The sequence below is a fragment of the Neovison vison genome, chromosome 6 (assembly GCF_020171115.1).
Source record: "Neovison vison isolate M4711 chromosome 6, ASM_NN_V1, whole genome shotgun sequence".
NCBI lineage: Eukaryota > Metazoa > Chordata > Mammalia > Carnivora > Mustelidae > Neogale > Neogale vison.
In genome coordinates, this window is record NC_058096.1 from 211728918 (window position 1) to 211756523 (window position 27606).

Here is a 27606-nt window from a genome sequence, read left to right on the forward strand (position 1 = left end):
GTTCACTCCCTTCAGTATACTTACAAAGCCCCTGGTCTAATGCCTCATGAATTGGGAAAATACTCCTCTTGGTTTGATTTGAGAGATCTTGGAGTGACATATATCTCTGAGTCCTGGCATTGCCACTTGCAGGAACTGGAGGTCAGTGGGAAAATTTGATTCCATTTCATTTGAAGAAAAGTGTATGCTTTAGGACAGAAGGCTGCAGGGTCAAGCCCTATGTCTGGATCCATTCCCATCTTGGACGTCCTCCCTCCTCCACCAGCCCAGAGCCTTCTGTCCTCATTGATTCTCTACCTGAGCAACTCTTTCTCACTCCCCCCATACCATCTCACACCTCTACCCAGAAGACACCCACTCAAACACGTCCTTTCCTCAGGGAAGCCTTCCCAGATTCCTTAGTGGTCTTGGTTGGCCTCAAATTCTCCTAGAACCATACTTCTCTCCTTCAACATACTTACATTAATTAATCATATGTTCATTAGCATAATTATTTTACAGGTATCCTCCACTTCTCAAAAGTTCACGCTATACCATCCTGCTCTTAAGAAAGACCTACGTCAGTACCTGTTTTTCCTAACTAAAGGAAATTTTTTTAAAGATTTTATTTATTTATTTGACAGAGAGAAATCACAAGTAGACAGAGAGGCAGGCAGAGAGAGAGAGAGAAGCAGGCTCCCTGCTGAGCAGAGAGCCCGACTAACTAAAGGAAATTTGAAGAGGATTTCTGCTTTTATGAAAAATGTGAAAAGTGAAAATAACATTCAGCATTTGTTTTGCAGGGAGCAGTTACAGAAGCAGTGCACACCCCAAGTGGTAGGAGCATCCGCAGCAAGCTCCTTCCCTGGGGACTGCTCTCAGCATCTCTGCATCAAGCCACAAGAGCGTTGAACCGTATCTGTGGGCATCTGTGCCTTATCTCAATTTATTTTGTGCATGCATTAGCAATACGTGCCCTAAAGTATCAGAAAATCCTAAGACAGGTTATTTTAGGGGGTCCTAAGAATGTTCAAAAATTTTTCCATACAAATTAATAGTAATTGTTTCTTCATTTTATGCCATTAGGGTTCAAGAAAGGTTTCATAAGAGTGCTCTGCATTGGGAGAGTGGGAGACACCTGCTAATGACTGTCTCCATTGAGTAAATACAGTCCAGAATGGCATGGACTGTATCTAAGTTTTCTCCATTATATTCACCATGCCTGAGACATAGTAGGCTGCCAATAAATGTGGCAGGAAGGAGAGAAGGAAGGGTAGGGGGAGGGAAGTAAGGATGTTCTACCTAAAAATGCCCCATCCTCAGTGTGAGAAAAAAAAATTACACTTTCTGTGTAACACCATTAAGTCTTCCCGCAGCTGGAATGGCTCCATGTCTTGCCCCCAGTCAGAAGACCTTCACAAGCCCAGCATTTGGAAGATCTTATTTCACACATACACTTTCCACTTAGGTTATAAAGGCCCCCAGAAGCTCTTGATATCTTGCCCATAGATTCCCCCTTGGGATTCAAGATGTCTTATAAATTGATGTGTAGCTGACCATATCAGGACATCAGCTCTGTGAGCAAAGACTCTTTGCAGGCAATCCTATTTTAATCCCTCTTTCAACAGTAGATTTCCACACACTTGCCAGGATTCTCTCTCACTTATTCCTTCCCTGCTCTTTCCTCACCCATTTCTGAACACAAAAACATGTTTGTGCTCTCCACAGCAAGAGCAACCACAATTGCAAATTCTGCTTGTTCATGCCAGTAATATGTTATAATTATTCTTTTATCTGCATCTTGTGCCTCATATAGCAAAACTTATAGACATCATTAATTGCTATTAAGTCATTGCATCTCACAGTAGTGTTAAACTTGTCTCTTCCCAGCAGGCTTGGCTCAGCCCATAGATAGTATCAATTTGTGGTCACCCCGTTCCCCCTTTCCTTTGCTCCACCCTCATTATGAAAAAGACCTACAGTGCACACCTCATGCAGCTTCCAAACCACCAACTGGCTGACCGGAGGCAATCTCTTCATGTACAGTGAAGAAGCAGGTGTCCCAGGATGTGTCAGGGGCTTGTCCAGGTCTCATACCAGCTAGTGGAGATCAGTTAGGAATCTGCAGCCACTGTTCAGGTCATGGATATTGGCCATCTCAACTAGGAGGTGTTATTGGAGAGAAAAAGGTAAATCCAAGAGGTATTCAGGAAGTAAAATAGGGCGTTTTCTAAATAACAGACACTTTTTTAAGTGCTTTGACTATATTAACTCCTTACAACATTCAAGCAAAATGAATATTACTGTCTCTTCTTTACAGACATGGAAACTGAGCATCCAGAAGGTTATATTATTTGTCACTATGTCAGGCATCTAACCCAGGCAGTCTGATTCTGAAGCCTATACCTTTTACCCTTATGCTTTTGTAACTCCTGCTCAATTATCTGCTTGCTATAAAGTGAAGATTGCCCACTTATTTTCACCCCCAATACTTGCACCCACTTACATGTGTGTGTGTGTGCGCGCGCACACACACACACACACACACACACACACACACTTATACACACATACACCTACATCTACATCAGATTGGTAGGGTTGGGAGCACCTGAGACATGTAGATACCTACAGGGTAGACCAGACCAGGAACTTGGCCATGCACAGTGGGCTCACTCAATCGAGGTCAGAGAGAGAACTGTTTTTTTTTTTTTAAAGATTTTATTTATTTATTTGACAGAGAGAATTCACAAGTAGATGGAGAGGCAGGCAGAGAGAGAGAGGGAAGCAGGCTTCCCGCCGAGCAGAGAGCCCGATGCGGGACTCGATCCCAGGACCCTGAGATCATGACCCGAGCCGAAGGCAGCGGCCTAACCCACTGAGCCACCCAGGCGCCCGAGAGAACTGTTTTTGTTACCAGACCTGCTTCAAGTCACCCTGAGCAGTTTGGGCTAGCTCATTTATCCTGCTAAGCTTTCGTGACCTTCTCAGGCTGGACTTGGAGTAGTCGTCAAGCCCTTGTATGATTTCTTTTTCATTCATCTGACCCTTGAAACATGGAGGAAGGAAAATAAGAGGCCTCAGAATCCTGAGAGAGCTGCCTTCTGAGTTCAATTTACTTAACTTTTTTAAGCCTCCGTTTTCTACTGCAATTTCAGAGTTGTCAGGATCAGAGTTCCCATTCTGCAAATGCTCTGAGTGGGTGCCTGAAAAATGACAGCCACACACATTTGCTCCCCATTGTATTTCGTGCTCAGTGACTCACAGAACTTTGATACGTTCAGGGAAGAAAGGAGTGTCTAGAGCACATGGGCGTCTTCCCAGTCTGTGGCCAACAAAATCCTGCTTGATGAGATGCCAATCTCATCTTGTCAGGCGCCCTGGGGTTGTTTACCCCTCAAGGGAAACTGTGGTGACAAGAAGTTGCCAAGTCTTTGAGCAACACTACCTTCTTTCAACACCAGGAGATCTCACTGCTACAGCCCTGACACAGGCAAAGGGGGACCCAGAGGTCAGGACTTGAGATTCGAATGAACTAGCTGAGAATAAATGTTGCTAGAGGAAGGGGGGATGGGGGGATGGGGTAAATGGGTGATGAGCATTATGGAGGGCACTTGAAGTAGTAAACCCTGGGTGTTGTATGGAAGTGGTGAATCACTATATTATAAACCTGAAACTAATATTACATTGTATGCTAACTAACTGGAATTTAAATAAAAACAAAAACAAAATAAAAACAAAAATAAAATAAAAGGTGGTGCCTGGCTGGTTCCATTGATTAAATATCCAACTCTTGGTTTCAGCTCAGGTCATGATCTTGGGATGGTGAGAATGAGCCCCCACTAGACTCAGCAAGGAGTCTACATGAGATGCTCTCTCTCCCTCTGCTCTTCCCCCCTGCTTGTTCTATAAATAAATAAAATAAAAAATAAAAACCTGGGGGTGGGGGACAAAGAATAAAGGCACAAAGTAAGGAAAAATCTCTATTACTACAAAATGGATTCATGCATGTACCCAGAGTTGAGCACTCTTTAGGTACATGGCCATTCTCTGGCTGTGTGTAGAGGCAGGATATTGCCTTTATGCCTGTGAACTCACAGGAAAATGATGCCCAGGAAGCATGTGCATGTCCAGTGAAGGATCTCCCCTCACTTTTTGCAAAACAGTCCAAGAAACTGAGCAGGATGGGGACTGGGTACCTTACCCACATCTACCTGAGAAATAGTCCCATTTCAAGTTTGGGATGTCATTGTTCACTGTGACTGTGAATCCTATCAACCTAGGCCTGGACATCCATCTTTGATTGACTGAAATTTAATACGGTATAAGGCAGTGGTTTGCAAGCTTCACTGCACATCATGGTCCTGTGTCACCATACACTGTGTGCCCTTTTGTGTCTGGCTCTTTTCACTTAACGATAATGCTTTCAAAGTCTATTCATCCCATAGCAAATATAGATCTTCATCCTTTTCTGTGTCTGAATAATATCCTGTTATAAGGATATATGCAATCATCCATTGATGGACATTGGGGTTACTCCACCTTTTGGCCATTATGGATAAGAATAGGCAGATTTAATTGCACTCTTGGGTATTTACCCCAAAGATACAGATGTTGTGAAAAGAAGGGCCATCTGTACCCCAATGTTTATAGCAGCAATGGCCACAGTCACCAAACTATGGAAAGAACCAAGATGCCCTTCAACGGACGAATGGATAAGGAAGATGTGGTCCATATACACTATGGAGTATAATGCCTCCATCAGAAAGGATGAATACCCAACTTTTGTAGCAACATGGACGGGACTGGAAGAGATTATGCTGAGTGAAATAAGTCAAGCAGAGAGAGTTAATTATCATATGGTTTCACTTATTTGTGGAACATAACAAATATCATGGAGGACAAGGGGTGTTAGAGAGGAGAAGGGAATTGGGGTAAATTGGATGGGGAGGTGAACCACGAGAGACTATGGACTCTGAAAAACAATCTGAGGGGTTTGAAGTGGCGGGGGGGTGGGAGGTTGGGGTACCAGGTGGTGGGTATTATAGAGGGCACGGATTGCATAGAGCACTGGGTGTGGTGAAAAAATAATGAATACTGTTTTTCTAAAAATAAATAAATTGAAAAAAAAGAATAGGCAGATTTATAGAGACAGAATTAATTCAGAGTAACAGTTGCAAAAGCTGGGAGAAAGGGAGAATGAACTGCTTATTGGGCGGGGGGTTTCAATTTGGGGTGATGAAAATGTTCTAGAATTAGAAGTGATGGTCCCACAACATTTCAAATGTACTCAACACTACTGAATTATATTTTTATATTTTTAAATGGTTACAATAAAAAATTTAAGAAATTAATAACCAAAGGATGCCTGGGTGGCTCAGTTGGTTAAGCATCTGCCTTCAGCTCAGGTCATGATCCCAGGGTCCTGGGATCAAGTCCTGCATCAGAGTCCTTGCTCTTCTGGGAAACTGCTTCTCCCTCTGCCTGCCATTCCCCTGCTTGTTCTCACTCTCATTCTCTCTCTCTCTCTCTATATATATATATATAATATATATATATATATATATATATATATAATCTTTCTTTTTTTTGCAGCAGGGTTATAGGTTATTAATGAGAGACTATGGACTCCGAAAAACAATCTGAGGGGTTTGAAGTGGCGGGCGGGTGGGAGGTTGGGGTACATGGTGGTGGGTATTATGGAGGGCACGGATTGCATGGAGCACTGGGTGTGGTGAAAAAATAATGAATACTGTATTTCTGAAAATAAATAAATTAATTTATTAAAATATATTTTTTATTTATTTTATATTTTTATATATTATATTTTTATTTTATATATTTATATAATATAAATATATATTTTTATATATTTTATATATTTTTATTTTATACATATATAATATATTATATATTATATATGATTATATATAAATATAATATATATTAATTATATATTATAAATATTATATATTATAATATATTACATATATAATATATAAAATAAATAAATATTTTTTAAAAAATTAATAACCTATAACCCTGCTGCAAAAAAAAGAAGTATTTTTCTTTAAGTAGGATCCCCTCCCAGCATAGAGCTCAACCTCAACGTGGACTTGAACTCAGGACCCCAAGATCAAGACCTGAGCTGAGATCAAGATTTGCACCCTTTACCAATGGAGCCACCCAGACGCCCCCCAAAAAAGATTTTAAAAATAAAGTGGTTACAATGATAAATATTATGATATATGTGTCCTGAGCCCCACTAAATCAGCTCTCTGGGAATGGGGGCAAGAGATGCTCAGAGGTGTCAATGTGTCGCCGTGCTGGAGAAGCAGGAGTGTAAGGGAAAGAGGAAGGGGTCGTGTGAATGAAGCACATCCAGCTCCCAGGACTGGCTCAAGTGTCATCTCCTCCGAGATCCTCCCTAACTATTCTGTCCCCATGTGTAGTCCTTCTTGGTCACTCTATCTGGTCTACTTCCATTTTAAACATGGGTCACCATCCAAATTATCTTATTTATTAATTTGTTCAGTTATTATCTGACCCTTCCCACAAAACCAATGGTTTTCAACCTTGTAACACTTTCGATTCACCTGGGTTCCTTTTCAAAAATATTGATGTCAAAGGATGACTGCGTGGCTCAGTAGGTTAAGTGTCTGACTCTTGATTTTGACTTAGGTCATGATCTCAGGGTGGGGAAATCGAACCCCATGTCTGGCTCAATGCCCGGCTTAAGATTCTCTCTCTCCTTCTCCCTCTGTGCCCCCATTCCCATGGGGGAATGTGCAAATGTGTATGCATACACGCTCTCTTTCTCTCTCAAAAAAAAAAAAAAGCCCAATATCAAGACCCACCTTGATCAGTTAAATTGGAAGCTTCCTAAGTAATTGCAGGATGCAGCCATGGAGAACTGTTGCCTTAGTATATAAACCCTGAAGGCCTTTAATTTCCTTTTGTTGTCTGATTGCTGAGGCTAGGACTTCTAGTACTATGTTGAATAGCAGTGGTGATAATGGACATCCCTGCCATGTTCCTGACCTTAGTGGAAAAGCTTTCAGTTTTTCTCCATTGAGAATGATATTTGCAGTGGGTTTTTCATAGATGGCTTTGATGATATTGAGGTATGTGCCCTCTATCCCTACACTTTGAAGGGTTTTGATCAGGAAGGGATGAGTGACTCTTAATCTCACGAAACAAACTGTGGGTTGCTGGGGGGAGGGGGGTTGGGAGAAGGGGGGTAGGGTTATGGACATTGGGGAGGGTATGTGCTTTTGGGTAAATTGGAAGGGGAGATGAACCATGAGAGACTATGGACTCTGAAAAACAATCTGAGGGGTTTGAAGTGGCGGGGGGGGTGGGAGGTTGGGGTACCAGGTGGTGGGTATTATAGAGGGCACAGCTTGCATGGAGCACTGGGTGTGGTGAAAAAATAATGAATACTGTTTTTCTGAAAATAAATAAATTGGGAAAAAAAATAATGAATACTGTTTTTCTGAAAATAAATAAATTGGAAAAATAAAAAAAATTAAAAAAATAAACCCTGAAGGCTGTGTATCCAGTGCTCCAAAAACAGGTTCAAACCCAGTGTCTGCCCAGTGGCCAGATGACATTTGGTCACTTTCCGGAAGTTGTTTTATTTCTTCCTTGGAACAGTTCTCCAAGTAGGTATTAACAAGTGAGGCAATTCCAGCTAAGAAAGGCTTTGATTTGCCTGACACCCAACCCAGAATGGGAATGCAGTGTGGGGACAGCTCAGCCCTACCCCCTGTGCTGAGCCAGGCCAGGGGTCTCCTCAGGGGTCCCACAGCCTGATGTACCACCATCACACCTTTTGTCACCCTAAACTCTGCCTACAGATTCTCTAAATCCCCATGAGAAATCCATGCTGACAGCTCACCATCATAAAATAAAACAATATCATCAAATAATAAAATTAGAGCACTATTAAATTAGTAAATATAAATACAATTCATCAATTTAATTAAGTGATTAATTAACTAACAGTTACACCAGTCCATGGTGACTCACCTTTTCCTCCTTACCATTCTGATTCACACTCCACAAAGATTTCTTGAACAACTACTCTTGGGCCCCTCACCCCAAGTCTTATATTAGATGTTTTCATACTACAGTCTAGATGAGGGAGGTGGTATTATTCCAAGTTTATGCCTGGAGGACTATGGAACATGATGGTCAATTCTGACAATGCTAGGCACTCTCAGTCAATTCACAGACATTTATTGAACATTTCTATGAGCCATGCTGGATGCTGAGTAAAAGCTACTTGGATGTCTCACTCTCTCATTCGCCAGATTGTCTCCTGGGGAGGACAGACATCAAACTGGCATCATTATAAGACCAATATAAATGCCCAGGAGAAGTGGATGGAGCCATGGAAATTGGGATGTGACCTGGTCCAGGGAGGATTCAGAGATGTCCTCCTACAGAAACCATTTTACCAATTGAAGACAACCAATTTATCAATTTATCAATTCAAGACAATCAATTGGTCTTTTAACAACCAAAAGAAGTGGTTATCACTCTCCGGCTAAGAATTACTCAATGGCTCCCTATCTAATAGGGGACCAACTCATTTTGCAGTTTAAAGTACTGAAATCCCCACAGCCCAGAAAACCCGTAAGTTCTGGTCTGATCGGTCTCCCCCTAACCCAACAAGTTCCAGACTCCCTAGAGTGTATTCACACCCATTAATTACCCCATCCCTTCCTGGACTTACTACCTGGACTCACGTCTCACCACCGCCATGTTCTACACTTGATACTCCAGTGACATGGGAGAAATCATGGTACCTTGAAGCCACCAAGTCGTCTCCTTTACCTCTGCTATTTCCCATGTTAGGTTCCCTCTGCCTGAGCTGCTTCTCCCATATGTCCACCTTAGAAAACACTTATTCATTCCTCAGGTATTGGCTGAAATGCCAGTTCCTCTGGGAAGCCATCCTGCAAGCCTACAACCTTTAGGCATGCATCCCTTCACAGAGTCTTTACACCAGGTTGTTTTCCTATGGATAACTAATTGTTGGATAACTCTGATTAATATAATTAATTTAACTAGTTGATTAAATAACTCAGAGTTACCAAGGCCCATAGCGACACATCCTTCTTTTGCACACTGATACTGTGTAAATATGTATATCTTATCAAAGAAACTAGGACCTTCTTAAGTCTCGTCATTGGTATACTGATGAGGAATTGATGAGGAACTATGTCTATGTCTGCCATTCCTCATTTCAGGAGACAACTGGACATCCCAGAGCATTCATCTATCCATCTCTTCCTTCTTATGCACCTACCTAACTCTAAATGACATGGCCTCACCCCCCAGGACTGGATCCACCTGCTTCTATGAAGAAGGGGTGCCTCAGAACATATGCTTTTCAATCCTGGCCATATGAGCTGGATCCTCCTTTGTTTTTTCCTTCTTCAAATTTTTATTTAAATCCTCATCAGTTTACATGAAAATATGTTCATCATCATTATCCATCATGGAAATTCAAATCAAAGCCACATTGAGATACCACCTTACACCAACTAGAATGGCAAAGATTAACAAGGAAGGAAACAAGTGCTGGAGAGGATGAGGAGAAAGGGGAACCCTCTTACACTGTTGGTGGGAATCCAAGTTGGTGCAGCCACTTTGGAGAACAGTGTGGAGATTCCTCAAAAAAAATTAAAAATAGGGCTGCCCTATAACCGAGCAATTTCACTACTGGCTTTTTACCCCAAAGACAGAGATGTAGTGAAAAGAAGGGCCATCTGTACCCCAATGTTCATAGCAGCAATGGCCACAATTGCCAAACTGTGGAAAGAGGTGAGATGCCCTTCAACAGATGAGTGGATAAAGATATAGTCCACATATACAATGGAATATTACTCAGTCATCAGAAAGGATGAATACCCAACTTTTGCATCAACATGGATGGGACTGGAGATTATGCTGGGTGAAATAACTCAAGCAGAGAAAGTCAATTATCACATGGTTTCACTTACTCATGGAGCATAAGGAATAACACGGAGGACATTAGGAGAAGGAAAGGAAAAGTGAATTGGGAAAAATTGGAGGGAGAGATGAACCATGAGATACTGTGGACTCCAAGAAACAAACTGAGGGTTTTAGAGTGGAGGAGAGTGGGGGGGGTGGGTGAGCCTGGTGGTGGGTATTAAGGAGGGCACATATTGCATGGAGTGCTGGGTGTGTACATAAACAATGAATCTTGGAACACTGCATCAAAAAATAAAAATAAATAAATTCTGGTCAGTTAATATATAGTGGAATACTGGTTTCAGGAGTATAATTTAGTGATTCATCACTTACACATAACACTCAGGGTTCATTACATGTGCCCTCCCTAATGCCCATCACCTGTTTAACCCAACCCCTACCCACCTTCCCTCCAGGAAGCCTCAGTTTATTCTCTATCATTAAGAGTGTCTTTTGGCTTGCTTTCCTCTCTCCCTTTTTTCTCCTTCTCCTATGCTCATCTTCTTTGTTTCTTAAAATCACATATGAGTGAAATCATAGGGTATTTGTCTTTCTCTGGTTGACTTATTTCCCTTAGCATAACACACTCTAGCTCCATCCACATTATTCCAAATGGCAAGTTTCCATTATATATGTATACCACAACTTCTTTATCCATTCATCAGTCAATGGAAATTCGGGGAACTGGGCCCTCTTACGGAGTCTCTCTAAGGCACTCAGTGGTGGGCTGAAACCAGATCTTCCCAGCTCCATATTCAGTGATGCTGTGTTGATAACTTGAAATCAGCCACCATGGGAATATTTACATGATGGAAATTCATAAGCACTGAAAATCACGACTTCCTATTTTTTTTTGCTTTGTGTTTTTTCTTTGCTTGCTTGCTTACTTGTTTGTTTAGAACACCCAGTTATTAAACATTTTCCAGCACATCATTGCAAACACCCACATTCTCAATTCTTTCCTCTAAGATCCCCCAGTCTTCTTTCACCAGACTCTATAAAGAATGAGATTTCAAGAAGCCAAAAGGTGGCAGAAGTATAGCTCAACTAAAATGTTTGGTCTGAGATGAGGATGGGATGTTGGGTCCTGTTTGATAAGGTCTTTCCCTGGTTTTCATTTCTCTTCCAATGAACAATGTGTGCTTTTTACACCATCACAGAACAAGGCAATGGCATAACTCCCAGGTCACTTCTGTAGATGATTCCATGTATTCCCAGGTGTGTTGTCCTATTCCCTTTTGGAATAGCCAAACCTTACCTGGGTCATTGTGAAGAAACATGGGAGGGGATGCTTCCCTACATGATTTGCAAAGCCCCCAAGCCCTACCCTTGCACAGAAAGCTCATGATTGGGACATATTCTGTAATTAATATTTATGACAGGGCTAGGGATGAGGAATTTTGCAAGATCTGTGGATGCTATTGTGACAATGAAGATAAGATTATAATCTTCACAAAGACAAAGACTACTGAGTTTTATTTACCAAAATTGGCCTGGGATCAGATAGAATACCCAATAAATATTTGTTGAATAAATTAAGTGAAGAAGGAGAAGAACCAGGAAGAGGAAGAGGAAGAGGGGATGATAGAAAAGAAGAAAACATAGCATCCTCCTATATGCCAAGAAGGAACATTGCTGAGTGTTTTACATATAGGCTATCTCTGAATCTCTCAACAGTCCTAGAAAGTAGGTCTTCATTTCTTGTAAGAGGAAACTGAAGCTTATAGGACTATCTTATATTGTTGATGACGCAGGGATATGGACACACTCTCATATATTGTTTGAGATGGAAAGCAAATTGTTAAAGCCCTTTGAGAAGGCAAACTAGCAGCCAAAATTTAGCAATATTTTTGAAGTTTTATGCCCTTTAAACCAGTAATTCCACCTGTAGGAACTTCTCCTTCAGAAAAAACTCAATCTTATGCCTGGAGAGGTTGTTCATGTCAAATAGCAAGGTTATTTGCCTTGGCAAAAAAGAAAAAAAAACTAGAAACACTAGAATGACCAATCATCCAGGAAATTACTTAAAAAATTACTGCCCATCTATTCTATAGGATATTGTGCAATTTATAAAACCAATGATGCAACATATGCACTGGAGTGGCTAAAATGAAAAAAAAGAAGAAGAAAAAAGAAAATACCAAGTGTTGGGGCGCCTGGGTGGCTCAGTGGGTTGAGCCTCTGCCTTCAGCTCGGGTCGTGATCCCAGGGTCCTGGGATCAAGCCCCGCATCGGGCTCTCTGCTCTGCAGGGAGCCTGCTTCCTCCTCTCTCTCTGCCTGCCTCTCTGCCTACTTGTGATCTCTGTCAGAGAAATAAAGAAAAAAATCTAAAAAAAAAAAAGAAAGAAAATACCAAGTGTTGGCTTGGATTTGGAACCCTTGGGGACTGCTAATGGGAGGGTGAAAAGTGGTACAACCCTTTAGGAAATGATCTGGCAAGGACTACTGAAGTTATACGTATGTATTCTCTATTATCCAGCACTTTCACTTATAAGTGTATACCCAATAGAAATGTGTACATATGTTTATTAAAAGGCACATACCAAAAAAATGCATATGCTAGATGTACATAGCAACACGGCTCATAATCTTAAAGAAAAACAAAACAGAAACTACCCAAATGTCCATTAATAACAAGTTGGATAAATAAGCAGAATGCTATAAAATATGCATCCTCAGTGAGAGCAATATTTTACCCCCATAGGAGCAAAGTGACTTAGGAGAAAAAAATACAGATATAAATACAATATAGAGATATAGATAGAAATAGGTATATATGTGATAGACACATAGATAGATAAACAGTATATCTGTGGTATTCAAGTTCATGGAGGGACAATTATGAAAAATGTCTAAAATGGCTTCTTGTGAGGAGAGAATAATGAAGAAAGAAAAATACTCTTATAAAGCAATAAGATTGAGGATCTCCAGCCACATGCAAAAAAGATTGAATTTCACAAACATAATGTTGGAGTAAATAAAACCAGATGAATTTTTTTTTACTTTTGCCAACAGTTTATTTTTAGACATGCAGGTAACTGTTGCTTGAAATTCTTAAATGAAAGCAATCATTCTTTAGCATATGAGCTAAAAGCATGATGCATACATCAAGCCAATTTTTGTGGTTTGTCTTAGATTTTTTTAATGCATACAAGGACAAAACAACTAGTTGAAAAGTGAAAAGTACAAATGGCTTCGTCTTGTTTTTACAAAATTGACTAGTTGTTAGACACACAGATGGAGAGTAAGAACCATCACAACAGATAAAGGTCATAGGAATTCTTCAACAGAACGGTACACGACCCCTTCAAATGCACCAAACCAAACCACACATGACCCTGGACACACAGAGAAACAGATCCATCTGGCAACAATGAACGTAAAGCCAGATGAATTTAAAGCCTTTATTTCCTTGTTGATCTTTTGCTTAGATGATCTTTCCATTTCAGTGAGGGGAGTGTTAAAGTCCCCTACTATTATTGTATTATTGTCGATGTGTTTCTTTGATTTTGTTATTAATTGGTTTATATAATTGGCTGCTCCCGTGTTAGGGGCATAGATACTTAAAATTGTTAGATCTTCTTGTGGGATAGGCCCTTTAAGTATGATATAGTGTCCTTCCTCATCTCTTATTATAGTCTTTGGCTTAAAATTTAATTTATCTGATATAAGAATTGCTATCCCAGCTTTCTTTGATGTCTGTTAGCATGGTAAATTGTTTTCCATCCCCTCACTTTAAATCTGGAGGTGTCTTTGGGTCTAAAATGAGTTTCTTGCAGACAGCATATTGATGGGTCTTGCTTTTTAATCTATTCTGATGCCCTGTGTCTCTTGATTGGGGCACTTAGTCCATTTACATTCAGGGTAACTATTGAAGGATATGAATTTAGTGACATTGTATTGCCTATAAGGTGACTGTACTGTATATTGTCTTTGTTCCTTTCTGGTCTGTTACTTTTAGGCTCTCTCTACTTAGAGGACCCCTTTCAATATTCCCTGTAGGGCTGGTTTGGTGTTTGCAAATTCTTTAGTTTTTGTTTGTCCTAGAAGCTTTTTATCTCTCCTTCTCTTTTCAATGACAGCCAAGCTGAATATAACATTCTTGGCTGCATATTTTTCTCATTTACTGCTCTGAATATATCGTGCCAGTTTTTTCTGCCAGGTCTCTGTGGATATGTCTGCTGCCAATCTAATATTTCTACCATTGTATGTTATAGACCTCTTGTCCCAAGCTTCTTTCAGGATTTTCTCTTTGTCATTGAGAAGAAGCCAGATCCAAAGAGAATATATCGTGTGATTCCATTTATATAAAGTCCCAAAAGCAGAAGTTAATCTATAGTGTTCTATATCAAGATAGTGTTTGGGGAAGGCAAGAGCAGGGTAGTGACAAGAGAGGAAGCAGGACAGGAAATCCAGAGTGGGGAGCTGTTCACATTCTTTTCCTTGATTGGGTCCTGGTTACAAGGTCCTCGTGTGTTCAATGTGTGAAAATTCATCGAGTTGCATGCACATTTTTTATTTGTGCTCTTTTCTGCATATAGTTTATTCTTCAAAGAAAAAAATTTCAAAGATTGTAATTATTTGATGGACATTGGGGAAGGTATATTTTGTGGTAAGCACTGGGCATTGTGTAAGACTGATGAATCACAGACCTGTACCATAAAACAAATAATACATTATATGTTAATAATAAAAATTTCATTTATTTATTTGACAGAAAGAGAAAGCACATAAGCAGGGGTAGAGCCAAAAGGAGAGGGAAAAGCAGATTCCCCACTGAGCAGGGAGCCTGACATGGCACTCTATCCCAGGACCCCAAGATCAAGACCTAAGCCAAAGGAAGATGCTTACCTCACTGAGCTCCCCCAGGTGCCCCTTAATGAAAAAAATTTTTTAAAGAAAACCAAAAATGACTGGAGTGACGTGGAAAGATGACCCAGACATATAATTAAGTGAACAAAGCAAGTAACAAAACGATTTGGTGAAATGAGCCAACATGTATATAACAAACAGCTGTAAGTATATAAATCAAGGCAGAATGGGGATTTGGAGAAAAACTACCCAATCTGGTGCTGCATTATCTTGAAACAAAAGGAACAAACAGGAGCATGAGAGTGTTTCAGGTTTTTTTTTATATTTGTTATTGTGGTAAGATACACATAACATAAAACTCACCATTTTAACCATTTTTAAGTGTGCAGTTTAGTGGCATTAAGTATATTCACATAGTTGTGCAGTTGTCACCACCATCCATCTCCAGAATTTTTTCATCTGGCAAAACTGAAACTCTGTCCATGTTAACACTAACTCCCTACTCCTAGTCCCCAGGCCCCTGGTGCCCACCATTCTTTCTCCAGCTGTGAATTTGCTACTCTAGGAATTTCATGTAAGTGGAATCACATAGGGGCACCTGGGTGGCTCAGTTGGTTAAGCGTCTGCCTTTGCCTCAGGTCATGATCCCAGAATCCTGGGATAGAACCCTGAACCAGGCTTGCTGCTCAGCAAGGAGCCTGCTTCTCCCTCTCCCTCTGCCTGCCACTCCCCTTATAATGCGCTCGTGCGCTCGCTCTCTCTCTCTCTCTCTCTAATAATTTTTTTAAAAATCTCTTTTAAAAGTAAGTGGAATCAGACAGTATTTGTCCTTCTTTTTGGTCTGGCTTATTCCACTTAGAATAATGTCTTCAAGTTTCACCCATGTTGTAGCCTGTGTCAGAATGTCCTTCCTTTTTTTATTTTTTTTTATTTATTTTCAGCATAACAGTATTCATTATTTTTGCACCACACCCAGTGCTCCATGCAAGCCGTGCCCTCTATAATACCCACCACCTGGTACCCCAACCTCCCACCCCCCCACCACTTCAAACCCCTCAGATTGTTTTTCAGAGTCCATAGTATCTCATGGTTCACCTCCCCTTCCAATTTACCCCAACTCCCTTCTCCTCTCTAATGCCCCTTGTCCTCCATGCTATTTGTTATGCTCCACAAATAAGTGAAACCATATGATAATTGACTCTCTCTGCTTGACTTATTTCACTCAGCATAATCTCTTCCAGTCCCGTCCATCTTGCTACAAAAGTTGGGTATTCATCCTTTCTGATGGAGGCACAATACTCCATAGTGTATATGGACCACATCTTCCTTATCCATTCGTCCATTGAAGGGCATCTTGGTTCCTTCCACACAGAATGTCCTTCCTTTTTAAGGCTAAGCAAGACCCCATTGAATGGATGCACCACATTTTTTCTATCCATTCATCCTCTGGCGAACATTTGAGTTATTTCCTTTTTTTGGCTATCGCAAAAAATGGTGCTGTTGAACACTGGTGCACACTGGTGTACAAATATCTGTTTAAAATTCTGTTTCCAATTATTTTGTGTATATACACAAAACTGGAATTGTTGTATCAAACGGTAATTCTACATTTATTTTTTTGAGGAACAACCATATGTTTTCCATGATGGCTGCAGCATTTAATTGAATGTTCTGGTTTTGCTGAATACATTTCAGTATTGTTTGAATATTCCACTCCTAGATATAAACCCAAGAGAAATAAAAACATACAGCCACACTAAGACTTATATACATACTAATGCTTATAGCAAAATCACTAATACTAGGCAAAAGGTGAAAACAGCCCACATACCCATTAATTGATGAACAGATAAACAAAATGAGGTATATTCATAGAATGGAATGTTATTCATTCCATAACTGGCACATGTCATAACATGTATAAAACCTAAAGAAATGCTAAGTGAAAGAAACAAAACACAAAAAAAAAACCACATATCTCATTCATGTGGAATGTCCAGAACAAGAAGATCTACAAAGACAGAAAACAAATCACTGGTTGCTGAGGGTTGTGGAGAAAGATTGGGGGCAATAACTAAAGGGTGCAGGGTTCTTTTTTTGAGGTGATGAAAATGTTCTAAAATAGGCAGTGGTGGTGATTGCACAGCATTGAATATAGTAAAAACCATTGGATTATACATATTCAATGGGTGAATTGTATAGTTATGTGAATTATATCTCTTTAAATCTGCTAGCAAAGCATAAAATAAAGTGAACTGAAATTAAGGCTGAAAGAGAACCTAGGAGGAAGGTCATGAGGAAGAGAAGATAGCAGTTGCATCTGATCATGCAGATGGACCAGACCCACTGTTGCTGAATACTAATTGTGCCAGTCATTAGTTGGGTGACCTAGGGCAGTCATTTCACTTCTATGAGTCTCAGTTCCCTCGTCTGCAAACTGGAAGCTACAATGCTGAGCTCTTGGGACTGTTGAACACTTGATGAAGTAATAAGTGAAGTTGGTATTATCTGCCCAGTTGCATGTAGAAGGGATGGAAGAGGGCATAATGATAGAAATGAATGGATTGATGGTAGCCAGAAGAGCTGGACCCAAGTGTTGCTTTGTGGGTGGGCTGGCATAAAAGCCCCAGTTGATTTGAATACTCTGCCTCAGCCTCCTTAGCCAGGGGAGTGTTGGTTAAACTTTGCCATGACTCATTTCATGGGCGTTTGGTTCCATCTCCTCACCAAGTCTCTGCCAAGGGTGTGTCCCTCCCACCATGAGGTTTCTTGAGTGACAGAAAACTCGCTTGCAATAAAGGGACAGATGGCTGTGCTGGCCAATTTATACACAGGTCTCTCAGCAGAAACGCTGTCAGCCCCATCTCCAAGGTCAGCAGGTGGACTTGACCCCCTCCTCGGTGCCTAGCCCAGTTGGCAGCTAGCAGAGAGGCAAGACTTGGACTGACTTTAAGGAGCAGCCATCTCTAGAGTCAGTAAGTGATTTGGCAGGTACTAGCTCGCTCTCTCTCTCTCTCTCTCTCCTCTCCTCTCCTCTCTTCTCCTCTTTTCTTCTCTCCTCTCTCTTTCTTATTCTCTCCCTCTCCCTGCATGAATGGATGCTCTGGCCAGTTTTGGCAGAACTAAAGACAGTTCTATCCATCCATTCATCCATCTACCCATCCTTTCTTTATTTGTTCATTTGTTTATTATTTGCTTACAAATAAGACAGATTTCCTCAGCTACCACCTCGGTGCCCATTCCCACTCTGGTGACCCTGATGGAAACAGAGATAAAGAAATTAGGCTTTCCGTCCTAAAAACTGAGCTTCCAGTTCAGCCACTAGAATAAGAACCAAAAGCACTACTGTCACACAAGTATAAACATGCACGGCTCTGACAGTCTGAAGAATGGAGAGGCAACTTCCAGTGGGTTAACAGGGATCATAAAATCTCCCTTGTTGTGCCATTGCTGTAAGGCATCTAGTGTTCCTTTAAGGTCCTTATCAGATGGGAAAACTGAGTTGGAGAGGAGAATAAGATATGCAAGTTTACACAGCTAGGAAGGGGCAGGGGCAAGACTTGATTCTAATTTATTTGGCCCCAAAAACCATGCCCCTTTCACTTTCTTTCTCACAGTGTTTGAGTCCTCTTTCCTTACTACACTGGCTCCTGTGTGTGTGTGTGTGTGTGTGTGTGTGTGTCTGTGTCTGTGTGTGTGTGTGTCTGTGTCTGTGTGTGTGTGTGTGTCTGTGTCTGTGTCTGTGTGTGTGTGTAAGAGAGAACAAAAGAGTTTTTTTAAGATTTTATTTTTAAGTAATTTCTACATCCAACATGGGGCTTGAAATTACAACCTCAAGATCAAGAGTCACACACTCCACTGAGAGTCACACACTCAGGGTGTACATCTAGACACCCTGAGAACAAGAGAAATTTAATATTCATTTCTGTCATAGACTAGAACTACACGAGGGGAGGAAGCACGTCTGTCTTACACAGTCTATTCCCAGTGGCTGGCAAATAATAGGCACCCAGAAAATATTTGCTGGATGGATGGATAGATAGATAGATGATAGATAGATAGATAGATAGGATGGGTGCATGGATGGATGGACGGATAGATAGATAGATAGATAGATAGATAGATAGATAGATAGGATGGGTGCATGGATGGATGGACGGATAGATAGATAGATAGATAGAAGGATGGATGAGTAGATGGCAGGGGGAAGGCATAGCAGACCTTATGGCATCCAAATTCACAGAGAAGGGTCTTCTCTAGTAGAGACACATTCCAGACTGAAGGGAAAGTATAAGAAAAGGCAAGGAGATGAGAGAATACCAATAATATGACAGAAGTCATTTTGTTCAGTCAGAGAGTAAAACTGAACTCATAAATGAGAACGAAGAATTCAGACAGATGGTCAGGCTCAAGGCAGAGTGAGGGAGGTGGATTGATCCATTTGGATTAGAGACACACTGGGACAGTTCCAAAACAGTGTTCCCCACTTTGATGACATAGTCCTTTTAAGCCCAATCCCAGAGCATCTCCCTGTTGGAAGTCTCCCCAGTCAGTCAGTTCTTGAGCAGCATAGGGGAGTACATGGGGCTGTTTTCCCCTTCATCAGTCCAGGTCCTTTGATGGGGGTGGAATTCCAGCCTATCACAAGCTGGTAAGTGTCCTGAGAAAGGGATAGGAAAAAATCCAGGGGGATGGGATTTTTAGGGTGGGCCTAGCAAGAGTTCTGGGAGCATCCAAGGATGGAAGTCACCACTGGAGTGTCACACTAGAGAAGCCATGCTTCATGGACTCATCTCTTACCCAGGTCTGACCATGAACCAAGTTCCCACCACTAGGTTTCTATTTAGTCACAAAAACCTGGATAGACAAACTAGTCTGTTCCCTGAGCCCCTCTGCCTTCCCTCGGAGACCTTCAATCTATCTTCTCTTGACCCCCAGGATCAGCCAAGAGTGCTGAGAACCGGACTGAGAATCAGAGGAAACATGAGCAATCCTCGGCCTTTGGAGGAGGTGGGCTGGGTGCAGTTTGGGGGAGAGGGGTGGGAGCACCTGGATAGAGAGAAGGTGAGGAGCTTAATGCTTCAGAGATAATGGAGAGGGTGAAAATCATGATGTGGGTTCAGAGCTAGAAGGTGCTCTGTGATCATTCAGATGGAGAAAAAAAACAGAGATGGAAACCAAGTTGGGGCGGGGGGCCCTGGTGTATCTGTCTTCACAAATTCTTATCACTTTGGTTGATACTGAAGATAAGAAAAGAAATTTTGGTCCCAATATTCTTCTTCCTCAGACAGAACAAAGTGGGATCTCAGTATTGGCCTCAGAAATTTTGAGACCTCTTTATAAGAAGGAGTGATGCTCATAAGACTCTTGGGAAGGACAGAGAGAAAGCCAAAGCCACCAGTGTGGTAGCTAGAAGGGACTTTCACAATCCCCCATAAATACACTCATTGTCTATGTTTGAAAACTGAGACTCAGATGGGAGCAGTGACTTGCCCAAGTTCACACAGAGCCAGATCCCAGGTTAAGTGACCAGATTTGGCAAATAAAAATAAAGGATGCCCACTCAAATTTGCATTTCGCATTGTCAAGTAATCTTATAGTGTAAATATAACCCATGCTATATTTGGGATATACTCATACCAAAAAAACACTTATTTTTATTCGAAATTTGAATGTAACTGAGCATCCTGTATTTTACCCAGCCACCCAACCCCCACACCTCTTTGGACCACATCCTCTGCCTCTCCTTGACTTCCTCATCCTTCTGATGATTTTTGTCAACTCTTGGCCCAGGAGGTATATGACATGTCAGGCGCCCGCTTAGCCCTGACACTGTGCGTCACCAAAGCCCGGGAAGGTTCAGAGGCAGACCTGGATGCTCTGGAACGCATGTTCCAGCAGCTGGGATTTGAGAGTACCATGAAGAGAGACCCCACCGCCCAGGTATTGTACTTCCAGTCCCAGGCCAATGAGGGAAAGGGCTGGACCAGTTGGTGAGCTCTGGGGCCACCCCTAAGTCTGGTCATTCCTCTCACTCCAGCAATTCCAGGAAGAGCTGGACAATTTTCAGCAGGCCATGGATGCTCGGGATGACCCCATCAGCTGTGCTTTTGTGGTGCTCATGGCACATGGGTTAGAAGGTCAACTCAAGGGGGAGGACGGACAAATGGTGGAACTGGAAAACCTTTTCGAGGTTCTGAACAACAAGAACTGCCGGGCCCTGAGAGCCAAGCCTAAGGTGTACATCGTGCAGGCCTGTCGAGGAGGTGGGGACAAAGCCAAGAACATGGCATTTGTATTCCTAATCCAACCTAACCCTAGATCCAGAGCCCCAGTTAAGCCTTGATGTGCCAGTCTGTCTCATGGTGACCTCCCATCCCCATCTTTCTCTCTGACTTTGCCTTTTCCTCTTCTTGACATTTCAGAACAAAGAGACCCTGGTGAAACAGTAAGTGGAGGTGATATTGTAATGATCACAAAGGACAGTCCCGAGACCATCCCGACATACACAGACATCCTCCACGTCTACTCAACCGTGGAGGGTATGAGCTCCCAGCTGACAGAGGCTGACCTCCTGCTCCTCCTCCTCGCACACCATTCCTAACCCTTGACCCCTGGGCTCCTCCAGGACACACCCTCTTCCACAGCCTCTTGCCAATCTTCTCACTCCCGTTGGAGGTCTCCTGAGCCCTCTTCTCTGAATTCCTTAGGGTACATCTCATACAGACACGACAAAGAAGGCTCCTGCTTCATCCAGACCCTGGTTGATGTGTTCACAGAGAGGAAAGGACCCATCCTGGAGCTTCTGACAGAGGTGAGTTGGGACAAGGTACCTGGAACCCTCACCCAGACCAAGCAGGTAGGCTGAGCCTCTTCCAAACCTGTGCTTTCCCCCTCTCCTGCCCCCAGCCCCAAATCCAACCTAGGTCCCAACACAGAAACTAAGATACCCATCTCCTAGCGATGAGTTTCCAAAGCAGGAAATTCTAAACATCAGAGTATTTGAGATAATTTAGATGAAATACAGAAAAATTTCTATTTTAAAAAACCCATAGGTTTAATCATGGGTTGAGCAAACTTTTTTTCCTTTTAATGATTATATGCTTTTATGGTGGATTAGAAAAAACATAACAAAAATGTCCAAACAATGATTTGATAAAGATTATGGCATAGGATGAGGCAATAAAGTCTCCCACTTTAGGACATGGAAACCCACCTCCCTTGTTCCCCAACCTTCTCCTTATATGCCCACCACACCAGTTCCCCTAGGGACTCAGACCCAATCTGACCACATCTCTTGCTGCAGGTGACCCGGCGGATGGCAGAAGCAGAGCTGGTTCAGGAAGGAAAACCAAGGAAAGTGAATCCTGAAATCCAAAGCACCCTTCGGAAACGGCTCTATCTGCAATAAAAGTAGAAAGGGCAGGGAGGGGCTGTCTTTCAAGTGCTCTCTCTGCCCCATGGATGTTTAGAGGCAGCTCCCACTACTCCCCTAAAATCTTCTCTTCCCAAAGGCATCCAGCCTTTCTTTCATCACAACCCTCATACAGATCTTCTCTCTGTCCCTGTCCTTCTTAAAGCAAGTGAGCCGAAACACAGCACAAGGCACAGCAGTAACATTAACACTCACTTCCCTCAAGGTGGAATTTTTACCTCTATTAATACAACCTTAGAGTTGTATTAATTGAGTTTCTGTTAACTGAGTTTCTGTTCCTATCTCCAACTGAAATACTTTTCTTTCTCCCATTAGTTATACCTATGCAAATGTAACTGCAATTTTAAACCTCAAGATTTTCCACTGATAAACCAATGCCCACTCACCCCAATCAAACTTCCACTGGATCCTGAACCTCACTTCGAGTTATAACACCTCCTCCTGAGAACCATATCCATTGCCATCTCCCAGAGATTCCCTCCCAGCCCCTGGAAAATTAGTAAGACAAGAATCATTCTTTCCAACACTCCTTTTCGTTGGCAAGTTGGTACCTTGACATCATTCTCCTTTCAGCTCATGGGCTCTCTCTGGCTAATATAGCTGTTTCATCTTTTTCTGAGCCTCACTCTACTAACAAACTCTCCCCAAGGCCCTGGGTTCTGCCTTCTTCCCAGGAAAATCCATCCATTTATTTTTTCTCAAGTCTTCAACTTTTAACCACTCTGAATCAGGGCATGCTGGAGCTATGGCAAATCCTTAGTATCACCCTGTTATTTTTCAGATGCTGTGGTAGAGACCCAGAGAGCTTAAAAGGCTTGTCAAATGCCACACAGCAGGGCACCTGGGTGGCTCTGTTGGTTAAGCATTTGGCTCTTGGCTTTGGCTCAGGTTATGATCTCATGTGTCATGAGATCAAGCTCTTTGTCTGGCTCTGCACTCAATGCGAAGTCTGCTTGAGGATTCTCTCCTGAGGATTCTCTCCTTCTGTCTTCTCTCTCTCTCTCTCTCTCTCATAGATAAATAAATCCTTTTTTAAAATGACACAACACAATAAGTCAGTGGGAGGATCAAGGTCTGGTTTGCAGCCCAGCACCCTTGCCATGGCCTGCTAAGTCTTGAAACATCATAAAACTATTCTAGTTAGAGGAACTTCCTAATAAAGGTTCTCCCTACTTGGCAGTAGGAGCTTTTTGGAAGACCCCCAAGTCATCGATACCCAGAAGTCAAGACTACTTCCATGAGATTCTGGCACTGGCCGAGATTTTAACTAGATGCATTACGTTCCATGTCTATGACTTGTGTCTCCTCATCTCTAGCCTTGACCTTCCCCACTGAAATAATGTGCAGGCATATCTGCCATCATTGAAAATTATGGTTAAAGAGGAGTCCTTTCTCTCCAGTTCCTCCTCCAAGTTTTACCTGGCACCCCATCCATAGACCACAGGTTCTGAATTCTGCAGTTATCTATGACTCCCCTCTTCTTGTCTCCTTTCAAATGCCAACAAGCACAAGTTTCAGAACAGCCTGACTTTGGATACAGTTCTCACATCTGTCCTTCCTTCCCTTACATGTCATTCTTCAGGCTCAAGTTCTATCCTCTATGTCTGCATCTTTGCATCATCTTCCTTCCTTGCCCCTCTGCCTGCCCACTTCACCTCTCCTCTGCCCTCCATCTATAATTCCTGACCTCCATAGAACACTCAAGAACACACAGCAGTGCCCCATTACTTAGATATCAAGACCAAACTCCACATCCTGATTTTGCACTTCCTTACAATTTCCCCCCGTACTAGAATCATGATAGCTAAACTCCATCATGAATTCACTTCTCCAATAACACTAATGTCCTCTGACTCATTCCTGCCTCTGAGGCTTTGCTTACCACCACTTCCCTGAGCTGGGGTGCCCCTTCTCTCACTACTTCCCATGCAAATGTATTCTTTCTAGTTGATTCTGCACTCTCACCCAAGATGAGACACTGATGATTACAGGATTGACAGCAGGAACAAACCTTGGATCAACATAATGAATGTTCAATAAACAGATGTCTAACTTTAAAAGTATGTGTTGGAACCTGCTCTGTGCTTAAAACATGAGGCTAATGTGAAAGACATTATAGATTTAGTTCCTTTTTCCCAATGGCCCACTGTCTTCCAGACAAGTCTATCATGAATAGAGAATCAGGAGCCTCATCTCCTCTTTCTCAAAAATGCAGGTGTGTCATGAAAAAATGTTCATCATCATTAGCCCTCAGGGAGATTCAAATTAAAACCACATTGATATATCACCTTACACCAGTTAGAATGGCCAAAATTAACAAAACAGGAAACAACATGTGTTGGAGGGGATGTGGAGAAAGGGAAACCCTCTTACACTGTTGGTGGGAATGCAAGTTGGTGCAGCCTCTTTGGAGAACAGTGTGGAGATTCCTCAAGAAATTAAAAATAGAGCTTCCCTATGACCCTGACATTGCACTCCTGGGTATTTACCCCAAGGATACAGATGTCGTGAAAAGAAGGGCCATCTGTACCCCAATGTTTATAGCAGCAATGGCCAGGTTGCCAAACTATGGAAAGAACCAAGATGCCCTACAACGGACGAATGGATAAGGAAGATGTGGTCCATATACACTATGGAGTATTATGCCTCCATTAGAAAGGATGAATACCCAACTTTTGTAGCAATATGGACGGGACTGGAAGAGATTATGCTGAGTGAAATCAGTCAAGCAGAGAGAGTCAATTATCATATGGTTTCACTTATTTGTGGAGCATAACAAATATCATGGAGGACAAGGGGTGTTAGAGAGGAGAAGGGAGTTGGGGGAAATTGGAAGGGGAGGTGAACCACGAGAGACTATGGACTCTGAAAAACAATCTGAGGGGTTTGAAGTGGCAGGGGGGTAGGAGGTTGGGGTACCAGGTGGTGGGTGTTATAGAGGGCATGGCTTGCATGGAGCACTGGGTGTGGTGAAAAAATAATGAATACTGTTTTTCTGAAAATAAATATATTGGGAAAAAATAAAAATTAAAAATAAATAAAAATAATAAATACATAAATAATGAATAGTGTTATGCTGAAAATAAATAAATAAATAAATAAATAAATAAAACCAAAAAAATGCAGGTGTGTATGAAATTTATAGTTAGAGGCCACACTTCCATTCCAAATGGTTATGTTTTTCACGATTGTGTCATCTTCAGAATGTTCCTGAAGAAGTTTCCAGACACAGAACTACAGCTTTTTAGAACCATAAGGGACCTTGGAGATCACCTAGTTACAGGTTCACAGATAATTAGCTAGTGTGTTACGTCTTTCTCATCTGGGTGCCCATGGCAGACATGACTAATCAATCACACCTTTCCCACTGAACTTGGGTGCTGCCTCAAAGTATTTCTTCTCTTAGCACTCCAGGAAACATAAGCACATCATGGGGAGGGACTTGCCTAGAGTCACCAAGTTCTTCTTTTTTTAAAAGATTTTATTTATTTATTTGGCAGACAGAGATCACAAGGCAGAGAGGCAGGCAGAGAGAGGGAGGGAGGGAGGCTGCCTGCTGAGCAGAGAATCTGATGCAGGGCTCAATCCCAGGACCCTGGAATTATGACCTGAGCTAAAGGCAGAGGCCCAAACCATTGAACCACCCAGGCGTCCCGAGTCACCAAGTTCTTAAGTAGCAAAACCAAGCTCCTCATTCTACAGTAGTAGCAGTAATAGAAGTAATAACATTCTGCAGTGATAGGGCAGCAGTGAAGGCTTTATCCATGAGAATGGCAGAACAACTGGCTGAGGGAGGGTTGAGTACACAGAGCCAAGTAGATCTGGGATGATGCATATACTGAGTGCTATACACCCACCCATGTGAAAACCTGTGGTCCAAACACCCAATGATTCTAGAGTCTCCAAATAAAAACAGGGATCAGCAAACTATGCCTCCCTTGCCAAATCCAGTCAGCAACCCATTTTTGTAAACGAAGCTTTATTGGCACACAGTGATGCTCATTCCTTTACACATTGTCGGTGGCTCCTTTTACCCATCAATGGCAAGCTTAAGTAGCTACAATAGACAATATATGGCCTGCAAAGCTGGCAAGATTTACTACCTGGACATTTTCAGAAGTGTGCCAGCCCCTGCCCTAATGTCCTTGCAACAAATTCCCATTTTGTTGAAATCAGCCAGAGCTGCTCATCACCAGAACTATACCTAATATAAGTGACAGCACTGAAAACAATGACTTAATTCTTTAAGACCCCTCATTAAGTATTTCCCCCAAGTATTTAGTAAGGATTTGAAAGGGTATCCTGGAAGTTTATTACTGAGTATCAAGGGCACATCCAGGTTTTGTGGGACCTGTACAATTGCTGCAGGAGGAGTTTCTCCTTAAGAAAAATACAAAATTACCAACCCAGAAATAGTACACTCATATAAGTGCATTGTCAGGTCTCTCCCAAGGCCTTGGAGGAGACCATGAAAGTGAGGTACCAGCAGCCTATGCTTTGATAGCCTTCCAGAAAACACACATCTGTCTACCACCTGTTTTCTAGGCCATTCTCCAAGAATAGCAGGGATGGTCATTTTTTAGAATGAAAACCTGCCCTGGAATGCCTGGATGGCTCGCTTAGTGAAGCATCTGACTCTTGATCTGAGCTCAAGTCTTGATCTCAGAGTTGTGAGTTCAAGCCCCACATTGGGCTCCATGCCCCCCAAAATGAAAATCTGACCTGCCATGCAACCTCTTAAAATCTTTCGGTTGTTTCCCACTACCCTTTGAATAAGAAAAGCAGTCTTAATTTGACTGCTAGGTCCCATGTTTTCATCTCTATCCCTTCTCTCTTTCTATTCCAATCACATTGGCCTTCTATTTTTCCCAAAATAAGCTCTTTACTACCTCAGGTCTCTCTGCCTAGATCGTTTTTCCCAACTTCCACTTATCCTTCGTATCACAGTTCAAGTATCATTTCTTCAGGGAATTCTTATCCATCACTCCAGAGAAGATCAATGTTTATAGTTCCTTGTAGACTTTTTCCTCAAACCACAAGTCACACTAAAATCTGCACTCAATGGCTCCAAGACAAGACTTCTGTTGTCATAAGCCTATGTGCTATACTTTATATGGAAAACCAAAAAGATTCCACCAATAAATTACTAGAACTCATACAACAATTCAGTAATGTGGAAGGATGCAAAATCAATGCACAGAAATCAGTTGCTTTCTTATACACTAACAATGAAAGTATAGAAAGGGAAATTATAGAATAAATTCCATTTACTATAGCAACCAAGAACCATAAGATACCTTGGAATAAACCTAACCAAAGAGGTAAAGGATCTGTACTCAAGGAACTACAGAACACTCCTGAAAGAAATTGAAGA

At 41.8% G+C, this 27606-nt stretch overlaps 1 protein-coding gene across 2 annotated transcripts; it reads left to right on the plus strand.

Moving 5' to 3' along the window:
• The first annotated feature begins 17581 nt into the window (after positions 1–17581).
• Positions 17582–23130, plus strand: CASP14 (caspase 14). 2 transcript variants are annotated; one of them, XM_044255339.1, is made up of 7 exons: positions 17582–17788; positions 19736–19807; positions 20591–20740; positions 20838–21063; positions 21223–21339; positions 21508–21611; positions 22104–23130. In XM_044255339.1, exons 2-7 carry the CDS (start codon positions 19781–19783, stop codon positions 22206–22208), a joined length of 729 nt encoding a protein of 242 aa, XP_044111274.1. In that variant the 5' UTR covers positions 17582–17788; positions 19736–19780; the 3' UTR covers positions 22209–23130. The 2 variants fall into 2 exon arrangements, with proteins under 2 accessions (XP_044111274.1, XP_044111272.1); XM_044255337.1 differs by having other exon boundaries at positions 17582–17772.
• Positions 23131–27606: the final 4476 nt, after the last annotated feature.